Below are 11,427 nucleotides of genomic sequence, written 5' to 3' on the forward strand. Positions count from 1 at the left end.
TTTAAAGAAAGTGTTAAAAATGTAGGAATAAACTCTATCAGCTGTCCCCTTTGCCAATACACTGTGTATTTGAATACCTCACCATCATACTTAAAGTGGAAGTAAATCCTCCTATCATTTTCAGTTAAGGAAGCTGCCATCTTGGCCTCTAATAATTCTTCAACTGCCATAATGCTGCACATGTGATCAGTTATGACACCAGCCATTGGATGGTTTGAAAGTTTGGTTGAGAGCACAACCAATGTGAAAGTTAGCATTTCCGGCATGCCGGGAATGTAAGTGTTTTTTTTAAACTGGGTTTACTCCCGCTTTAAATGAGCTTGCTGAATATTCTGTTTCATAGATTTTGGATTGGATTCCCTACTACTGACAGGTATAACAGCATCTACTCTTCTGGAAAGGCTTTTCATAAAATTTTAGAGTGTGTTTGTAGAATAAGTGTACGTTCAGCCAAAAGAGCTCTTTGCAAAGTGAGGTAGCTTGCAATCACCAATCTGATTCACCTCTATATCTGTCAAGGCTTTGTGCAGACCACTTGAGTTCCTTCACTCCAAACCATGTCTTTATGGACTAGACCTTGTGCACAGGGGCACAATCCTGCTGGAACAGCCTCCCACAGACTGTTGCCACAAGGTTGGAAGTGCTCAACTGTCTATAATGTCTTTGTATGCTATAGTATTGATAGCATAATTTACTGGAAGCACCTCCTAATTCGGCCATATGGGCATGTTCAACAATCTCATATAATAATAATGTTTTTATTGAACAAAAACCAAATATGTGTATATATATATATATATATATATATATATATATATATATATATACATACAGTATATATATATATATATATATATATATATATATATATATATATATATACAGTATATATATATATATATATATATATATACAGTATATATATATATATATATATATACAGTATATATATATATATATATATATATTAATGTTCAAGAACCACATATGGGTGTCAGGTGTCTACACACCTATGGACAATTATTGTATAATGGAGAATGCAGCAGAAGCGGCCCGACAACATAGATAAAGCTGCTACATGTACTGCACATATCCACTATACTAGACTGATTAATATTCTTGCTTGTTGTAAAGCAGGGGTCTCAAACTTGCGGCCCTCCAGCTGTTGCAAAACTACAAGTCCCATCATGCTTTTGCCTGTGGGAGTCATGCTTGTAACTGTCAGCCTTGCAATGCCTCATGGGACTTGTAGTTTTGCAACAGCTGGAGGGCCGCCAGTTTGAGATCCCTGTTGTAAAGCATTTCTTATAGAAAGTTTCAAAAAAAAAATTCTGTTCTATCCAATTAAAATAACAGTTTAGGACAGAGTTCAACTTTAATTTGTATAAAACACTTTATAGTTATTTTACAAACGCAAATGTATATATCAAAATAATTGACTAATTAAGGAGAATAATATATAGACTGAGCCTTTCTGGTGCTTGGGGGATTAATTACAGAGAACAAGATCTACTATATATACTGGCATGTTCAGAATCCTACTTCAAATCATGAATCTCATATGGAAACAAAACTTCTCACATCTTTTTTAATTCACTACATTTTTTAGACCTAATGGAAATTTGGATTAATTGTAGATAAAGCTGAACTTACAGTCATAATTTAACATTGGTGTTATATTTCCCTTGAAAAAATTAGAAACAAATTCTTCAAGCAGAAAAGTACATAATGCTAAAAGCCTATGTGTGCATGGACACAAAAGAATAACATGGCAGTACAACACAGTAAGTGTGTTTTACTTTTCCTCTCTTTCAGCGCAAATATATCCATGCTTAAATCAATCCTTTGTAGTCAGTGGATATAGTAAAGCCAGTGCGTATGTACGAGCACCATGGAAGCATCAGTAATCAACTCTGGTAAGTGCATATTATAGGATGAAGATGTCTACAGATCTTCACACAATACACTAAAAACAGTACTGCGAAAATATTTGAGCTGCATTTTGCAAACATCCTCAGAGAGAACTTTATCTCTATAATCTGGTTAATTGTTTTTAACATTTTTATTTCATTGAAATGTTTGTAAACCAGACACATGTTACATATTTTATCATCAAAGGAATATCAGAAGCACCCGAGCTGCAGGTTCCGATCTTCCTTTTGGTTCTGATTATATATATCATCACTCTTGGAGGTAATTTGACCATATTTATCCTGGTCTGCTTGGATCATCACCTCCACACTCCAATGTATTTTTTCCTGGCCAACCTATCCATTGTGAACGTGTCTTCTTCTACAGTCACCCTACATAGGATCCTAGTAAATTTTATCACGCAAGATAATACTTTGGGCATTTTTGCATTTATGATGCAGTGTTACTTTTTTGGCTCATTATCAGGCATTGAACTATTTATCCTGACTGCCATGGGTTTTGATCGATATGTGGCTATCTGTAAGCCTTTGAACTATCACGTGGTCATGAATTTTAAAACCTGTGGTTTTCTAGCTGCATTCTGTTGGCTGTTAGGCTTTATACAAGTTATTCCTTATTCTGTCCTAATGGCTAATATCTCTTGTTACTCAACCAATGAAATCAACCATTTCTGCTGCGACCTCACTCCTGTAATAGAAATAGCTTGCAGTGATGTCTCTGTGTTGAACACCCTGACTTTTATACAAGGGATAATTCTATTTATCATAACTCCTTTTTGCCTTACATTCATTTCTTACCTTTTTATAATTATCGTTATACTAAAAATACCTTCTAATTCTGGCAGACGTAAAGCCTTCTACACATGTTCATCACACCTCACTGTCATCATACTGCTATACATGACTCTGATTTTACAGTATCCAATACCAAGTAATGGCTTGGGCCTAACTAAACTTTTCTCCTTGTTTAGTGTTGCTATTGTTCCCATGCTGAATCCATTTCTATACAGCTTAAAAAATAAAGATGTGAAATCAGCTTTTAGACGAAGGATGTGATAGAAAAAAAACTGTACTATGAACACCAATCTCCAGTAAATACATACTTTAAACTTGAATGGTTTTGGTATTTTTTCTTTAAAAATAAATATATATATATATATATATATATATATATATATATATATATATAGAATTAGTGACAATATAAATGTCCCGTAACAGGCCTATTGTTTTTATTTGAGTTCATGGCCAGACTAGTATGTATGACAGACAAAGGGGGTTATTTACAAAAGGCAAATCCACTTTGCAGTACAAGTGCACTGCAAGTGCACTTGAAAGTGCACTTGGAAGTGCAGTCGCTCTAAATCTGAGGAGTAGATCTGAAATGAGGGGAAGCTCTACTGTTTTTATCATCCAATCATGTGCAAGCTAACATGCTGTTTTTTGATTTCCTTGCATGTCCCCCTTGGATCTACAGCGACTTTACTTCCAAGTGCACTTTCAGTGCAAAGTGGATTTGCTTTTAGATGTCCTATTGTAGTGCATACGTCAGTGACCGGTCCATCTCTTTGGAAAGCAGTCATATTATCATTAAGGTGATATGTAGAAATATAATATAGCAAACATTTAAAACTGAATAGTGCCATAATGGAAGCAAATCCCTATCTATAAAAAGAACAGCTGGACAAAAGTGGAAAGTGTTAAAACATATGTTAACCCAAGTACGGAAATTAAAATATATTGCATTTTACCTGCCCTTAGATGTTGTGTTTGCATTCGTTTTCTTTTTCCCCTTTTCACTTAAACTGGAAATTCAGTCTAAAACTAAGATCTCTAAATCTACAGGCATCCGCAATTTAAGACTAACCTATCTAGCCCTGTAAAGAAGAAATCAGCATACATACCTTTTCTGAAGCCGATCCCATCCAGTCTCCAGTGGCAGAAGCTCTGTGCACGAGACAGCCGACAATGGCTGGGAAATACCTGGGAAGTGACGTCACTCGAATGTTGAATACACACGGTCGGATTTTCCAATGGGAAATGTTCGATATGAGCTTATTGTCAGAAAGTCCAACCATGTGTATGCTCCATCGAACATTTGCTGTCGGAATTTCCGCACACAAATGCTTAAGAGCAGGCTCTCCAATTTTCCGACAACAAAACTTGTTGTCGGAAAGTCAGATTGAGTGTACACAAGTCCGTCACACAGAAGTTCACGCATGCTCTGAATCAAGCAGAAGGAGCCGCACTGGCTATTGAACTTCCTTTTTTTAGGCTCGTTGTATGAGTTGTATGTCACCGCATTCTCACGTTTGGAATTTTGGGACAAAATTTTTGTGACCATTTGTATGCAAGACAAGTTTGAGTCCACATCCTTCAGAAAAAAATCCATGGTTTTGTTGTTGGAAAATCCAATCGCGTGTACATGCCAATATTGGGGTTCTGTTGTCAGCTGCCTCTTCTGCACCCACTTTCACAGAGAAACCATCACTGACAGCTCAGCAAGGGACCGGACCAGACCGGAGAGGCTTCAGAAAAGGTATGTATAGCGATTTTTGCTTTACATGGCTAGATAGGTAAGTCTTAAGCCCCATACACACTATCAGATTTTCTGCTGACTTTTGACTTCAGATTTACCAAAACCATGTAGTGCCTGATCGCATACAAATTGAAACTCCTAGGGTTTGACCGCATATTATATGGTTTTGGTAAGTCTGAAGGAAAAAATCAGCATAAAATCTGATAGTGTATATGGGGCTTTAGATTGTGGCTGCAAGTAGATTTAGAGATTTTAGTTTTGGGAAAAACTTACACTTTAAATTTCACCTGGTGATCTTGCCAGTAACACACTTCCTGTACTAAGATGATAATGCAGACTCATTGTATTGTATCTATGGAGTTGCAACACTATCACCCTGTAAGAGAATTTTGTTAGGACTACAGAACACCTCCCTAATTTCCATAAAATAGCATTAGGTGCTCTGTAATCATCATAAAGAGTCAATAAAAATGCTAACTGATAAGAGTGTAGCCCAGGCAAAGAGCATAGGGAGTTATCAGCTCACTAGATTTTTGGCAGCATCATAAGGTAATTTTTGCACTTATTAATCAGATATAACACTTTTAATGGCATATTTACAGATCATGAGACCCAATAGCAACATGCTGATGGGACCCCTGAGAGACCCCCCTATTGTCATTGATCGTAACATAAAGTCTAAATTACAGACAGGTAGCAGGAGAATTGGCATAGAAAAAAAAGCTGAAGTAGCAATAATAATGCCTATGACAATATTTTATATTATGACATATTTGTGGGCACTATTGCACACAATTGCCCTATAACCCTAATACAAACTTCTTTAAATTGTGTTTTTTTGCAGAACCACAGATAGCTGTAATTTTTTTTAGCTGAGGAGCTACTCCAGGACTTTAAGGCTCCATGCACACTGAAGCTCATAAACGGCCGTTTTTAGGAGTTTGGGCGTTTTTTTTTTTAACAGCCCAAAAAACCTTTCTATGTTTTCCTATGTGTCCATGTACACATGGACATTTTTGGATGTTTATCAGCAGTGGAGTTTACAGGCTGTTTTCTGAACGCCATAAAATCGCATTCAGGAGTCGTTTTTATGACCACAAAAAACGGCAAATGCTCGTAAACGCTGATGAACTTCGTTAAACGCTCAAAAGCATGGCTCGCCAGCATTTTTTAACGTTTTTGATCCATTGAAAAAAATAAGAATAAATAAATAAATAGAAACGCTAAAAAACACTAACGCTAAAATGCTAAAGGACGATAATAAACGCTATTGCAAAAGCGTTGAACGACTCACTGCAAAGCTACTGGCGTTTTTATAATGTTATATTAATGTCCGGTGTGCATGGAGCCTTACAGCTCGAGGAAGACTCCATTAGACATATAGGGTTAATTTCATTGCTGGCCAAGATGACCAGAAGCTCAGAGGACAATAATTTTACACTGTTAAGACAGCTAAGCAAATTTCCTTTGCTGCACAGCCTGTAAAGATGATTTGTAACTAGCTACAGTCATTCTGAAATCTCCTTACGTATTGTACATCTTACATCCACATTTTTTTTAGACAGATAAAGCTTTCTTTTGTTGGTATGCAATCACCCCTGTTTTGTTTTTGTTTGTTTTTTTCATGCCTGGGGGGTCCCCTTAGTCTACCTGTAAAGTGGCAAATCTGTGTGATGTGTACAACAGTGCCGCAGCAAAATGACATTTCTAAAGGAAAAAATGTCATTTAAACTTGCTCGCAGCTGTAATATATTGCCGTCTCCTGGCAATATAGATGAAAAATCAAGGAAAAAAATCCCTTCAGGTCTGGTATGGATTTTAGGGGGAACTCCATGCCAAAATGTAAAAAAAAAAACAGCGTGGGGTCCTTTGTTGTGGTTTTTACTTTTTGACACTTTTGTTTGGTAAATGGGTAGGGGTACAATGTACCCGATACCCATTCACATAGGGGGAGGCTGGGATATGGGGGCCCCCTTGTTAAAGGGGGCTTCTAGATTCTGCTAAACCCCCCACTCGCAGACCACCACAAACACTGGGCCAGGGTTGTAGGGATGAGGCCCTTGTCCCCATCAACGTGGACCCCAAAGCACCCTCCCCATGTTGAGGGCAAGCGGCCTGGTATGGTTCAGGAGGGGGGGAGGCGCTAGTTCACCCCCCCTTTCCTGGCCTGCCAAGCTGCTTGCTCAGATAAGGGTCTGGTATGGATTTTGGTGTGGAGTTCCCCTTAAAATCTATATCACACTCAAAGGGCCTGGTTTGGACTGGGGGGGGGGCAATGCCATTTTCTTTTCTTAATTCTGTCATAGGGTTCTCCTTAACTGCTTCAATGCACCATTTCGTGCAGGCCACTAACTAACCTGCCTAATCTAGCTCAGGTTCTCTCTATCTCTGTCCACTTCAACACACTACATACAGCCACTGTGTAAGCAGCCGTATATAGTGTGGGGCGTGGACTTAGCCCACTGAACCATGATTGTCCAAAGGCCAAAGCATGCAGGTCGGGTGCATGCTTTGGCCAGTCATCAGACGCCAATGCACTGTGATCCTTATGTATGCATTATGGGGTGTTCTGCAGCGCTCAAATTTGCCGTAAACACCCCCTAATGTTCGCTAATTGGCGAACGCTCGAACATCGGGCTCTTCCCTACTGTAGAGGTTGCCATATGTTAGGTTCAATAATATGCGTATGGTAGGACTTCACTAAAACTAGGGTTTTTTGGAAAAATATTTTTTATCTCATCTGTAAAGTCATGGGTTGTTCGAATCCCAAATCCCTATCAGTGGCTCTTCTCAACTTTCCCATTTCGAAAGTCCCCAAACATAACCAAACATAACATTATCAAATTACCAAATTATCCATAGCTAACCTGGAAGTAACCCAGAGATTCAATTCTAGCAACCAAGAGGAACAATTCTTGTATAATGTCCCAAGAGTAGATGGTAAGTACCTCGGTTAAAAAGTTTGAGGCGTCATGTGAACCATGGGTGCAACACATGGGTATACCCATGATTTCGGGAATCAACCGATCTTGAGTGGGGGGGGGGGCGTGAGTCTAGGGGGTTGGCTAACCTAAATCTACTCTTTTGCTTTCTTTTCTTTCTTCTGAGATTCTGTTCTTTCTTTTCTCCTATTTGAATGGTTTATTACATACTCAGTTCAAGTTGGACTAGTTACAACTTTACAATCATCATAAGGTGCTCAGACAGACAGTTTCACGGCTTAGACAACTCACTTATGGTAGGAGGTGCAGCTTGGAAGCCCAAACTTCCGATGACCTTGCGCCCTCCCTCCGCCCCTCCCTCGCTGAGTGCCGCGTCGCCGCACCTCCCCAACAGCTACGCTGGCAGACCTGATTGGCCTGGCGCAAGGAACACACTAGCGTGGCACGTCAGCCCCAGCCCCCGAACACGCTAGCTGACCGGCCATCGCCATCGCTCTCCTCCAGCACGCCATCCCGCCGTCCTGCCAGCAAGCCCCCGCCAGTGGAGGATACAGGCAGAGAGGGAGAGGGACAATTGATCCAGCAGAGCCTGAGCCGAGGCGGTGGTAAGCCTGACAGCTTGATAGTGGTTAATAGAGCTATGCAGTGGCGTTGAGGCTATAAAGGGGGAAGGAACCTGGAAATTAGGGAGTTGTATCCCTCCATCAGTCTGGAACAAGTATGTGGAGTGAAGTGGGGACATATTATGGAGGGCTTTACCCCCTATCATTAGACTGGGTAAGTTGTGTTTACAACTGGCGCTGAAAGACGCTGAAAGAGGTACTGGTGGTGAATAACTGAGGATATATTACTGCTCACTTGGTACCCCAATTAAACAGCCAGAGACAGTAAAAAATGGAAGTAAAACTGATGGGGTCTGGAAGTCGGTTAAGCGGAGGACTGGTGACATTGGATGACATCTATTGTGCTGGGCTAATAAGCACATAATCTCTATTAGTATCAGTATCAATCAGTACCATTGGAATAAGATGGAGAAAGAGGACAATTAATGAGGCCCCCTCAAACTTCCGCCCAATATTCTTTGGTGTTAAGCTTTAGTAATTAATAATATATGAATGTGGACAGTGTTCTAAATGTTAAAACAAGGTGGACTGCTTATAGCGGAATAACAACAGACTCTCTGTAAAATTATTGAAATAGGGCCTGAATTAGGACTGACTTGAGTCTGCGGTGGTTGATTAGAGTTGGGTCAGAGGGACGCAAGTTAGGAGGCTGGTCTGTCGGAATTATAAATTTGGCAACACTCCGGTCTGTCGGAATGTGTTCTTTCCCTGCCAATATGAGAGGGAAAGCAGGTAAAACCAATAAACCGACTACCCCAGTCTCAAGCCCTGTAGGAATTCAGAAATACATGGCCGCAAATTCCAGTATAAGAGAAGAGGAGACCGGGAGCCCTAGAGCTGAGAAACTCCTTCGGTCCGGACCTAGCAGACAGAGAGGGAAAGAGAGCAGAGGAGTGAAGAATATCTCCACAAAGTTAACAGAGACAAAAAAAATGGAGTAAATCCACAAGGTAGCGATATAAAGCAGAAGGGAACCCAAGAAAGGGGGGGGGGCGGACATAGAGGAAGGAGAACTAGCCTCGGGAGGGCATGTCCAGACCCCGCCCCTAGAACAAGCCCCGCAAATAAGAGAGATGCTTTTGGAGATGTTCTCGAGAATGGAAACCTCTTTAAAAGCGGAAATCGCTACAATTAGGGCAGATATTGGGCAAGTATTGGAGAGAGCGGAGGAGATTGAAAATAGAGTAGAGGCCCATGAGCAAAAGATAGAAGAAATACTAGGGCAGGTAACAGCTTTATGGAAGGGAAATAGAACACTTATGTATAAGTTAGAAGATCAGGAGAACTGGAGTAGAAGAAAGAATTTACAAATAAAAGGACTCCCTGAGACCCATAGTAATTCAGCGCTTAGAGAAATAGCCCAACAAATATTTAACCCCCTGCTAGATAAGGCAGCTTGAGAACCACTAAGAATAGATAGAATACATAAGCCGCATACACACGGGGCGGACTGTCTGGCCAACTTAATCCGTCAGACAATCCGACGGACAGTCCGTCATACTTTCGAATGAACGGACTTGACCACACACACCACTTTTTGAGCGGACTAATACGGCGTACTAAGTCCGCCATACTATCCGCCCTACTTTTGAAATGAACGGACTCGCCTACACACGCGGAGGAAAGTCCGCTCATTTCGAGCGCGTCTCCAGGTAGGCGGGGCCCGCGAAGGAGACGTCGCTGGCCCCGCCGCCTGGTATGGACTTAAAGGGGAACCCCAACGCCGAAAAAAATCGGCGTGGGGGTCCCCCCCAAGTCCACAACAGACCCTTGTCCGAGCACGCTACCCGGCCGGCCAGGAAAGGGGGGCGAGCGCCCCCCCTCCTGAGCCGCGTACCAGGCCACGTGCCCTCAACATGGGGGGTGCCTTGGGGAAGGGGGGGCCGCGCGGCCCCCCCACCCCAAAGCACCTTGTCCCCATGTTGATGAGGACAAGGGCCTCTTCCCGACAACCCTGGCCGTTGGTTTCGGGGTCTGCGGGCGGGGGGCTTATCGGAATCCGGGAGCCCCCTTTAATAAGGGGGCCCCCGGATACCGGCCCCCCACCCTATGTGAATGAGTATGGGGGTACAATGTACCCCTACCCATTCACCTGTAAAATAAAAGTACCAAAAAAACACAACACACGAGATAAAATACTTTATTGCACAGCTCCGGGGGTCTTCCGTCTTCGTGGGTCTTCTCGCCGGACTCCTCCGCTATCTTCTTGTAGCTCTTTTGCTAGCGGAGGAGTCCGGCTTTCTTCCTCGCCGCCGGCCTCTTCTCCCGACTTCGGGGGTCTTGTCCCCCTCTTCGGTTCTTCTGCCGGGCCACCGCGCCTTCTTATAGCTCTTTTACAGGCGGTGACCCTGTCTTCTGTCGCCGCCGTCGCCGGCGTCGCTGCCGCCTTCTGTTCTTCTTCTTCTTCTTCTTCTCCAGGAGATGTTGCCTCGACGATCTCTCCGGCCGGAATGCCAGGGACGCACTGCGCGGCCACTTATATAGGGACAGGGGGCGGTGTCACATGGCTTTATGTCACATGGGTTGGTCACATGGGTTGATGTCACATGGGGACTATGACATCGTAACGGGGCGGGGTCACCATGTGACACCAACCCATGTGACATAAAGCCATGTGACACCGCCCCTTGTCCCTATATAAGTGGCCGCGCAGTGCCCTAGCATTCCCTGGCCGGAGAGATTGTCGAGGCAACATCTCCTGGAGAAGAAGAAGAAGAAGAAGAAGAACGGAAGGCGGCGGCGACGGCGGCGACAGAAGACCGGGCCAATGCCTGTAAAAGAGCTATAAGAAGGCGCGGTGGCCCGGCAGAAGAACCGAAGAGGGGGACAAGACCCCCGAAGTCGGGAGAAGAGGCCGGCGGTGAGAAAGAAAGCCGGACTCCTCCGCTAGCAAAAGAGCTACAAGAAGATAGCGGAGGAGTCCGGCGAGAAGACCCCCGAAGACGGAAGACCCCCGGAGCTGTGCAATAAAGTATTTTATCTCGTGTGTTGTGTTTTTTTTTGGTACTTTTATTTTACAGGTGAATGGGTAGGGGTACATTGTACCCCATACTCATTCACATAGGGGGGGGCCGGTATCCGGGGGCCCCCTTATTAAAGGGGGCTCCTGGATTCCGATAAGCCCCCCGCCTGTAGACCCCGACAACCAAAGGCCAGGGTTGTCGGGAAGAGGCCCTTGTCCTCATTAACATGGGGACAAGGTGCTTTGGGGTGGGGGGGCCGCACGGCCCCCCCTTCCCCAAGGCACCCTCCCATGTTGAGGGCACGCGGCCTGGTACGGCTCAGGAGGGGGGGCGCTCGCTCGCCCCCCTTTCCTGGCCGGCCGGGTAGCATGCTCGGACAAGGGTCTGTTGTGGACTTGGGGGGGACCCCCACGCCGATTTTTTTCGGTG

At 43.4% G+C, this 11,427-nt stretch overlaps 1 protein-coding gene across 1 annotated transcript; it reads left to right on the plus strand.

Moving 5' to 3' along the window:
- Positions 1–1,683: 1,683 nt before the first annotated feature.
- Positions 1,684–3,024, plus strand: LOC143988593 (olfactory receptor 6C3-like). Its single transcript, XM_077488276.1, has one exon. It carries the CDS (start codon positions 2,076–2,078, stop codon positions 2,985–2,987), a length of 912 nt encoding a protein of 303 aa, XP_077344402.1. The 5' UTR covers positions 1,684–2,075; the 3' UTR covers positions 2,988–3,024.
- The last annotated feature ends 8,403 nt before the right edge of the window (positions 3,025–11,427 follow it).

This window comes from Lithobates pipiens, unplaced genomic scaffold (genome assembly GCF_037356315.1).
Source record: "Lithobates pipiens isolate NorthernLeopardFrog02 unplaced genomic scaffold, aLitPip1_a1.2 Scaffold_1, whole genome shotgun sequence".
NCBI classification, from domain to species: Eukaryota; Metazoa; Chordata; class Amphibia; order Anura; family Ranidae; genus Lithobates; species Lithobates pipiens.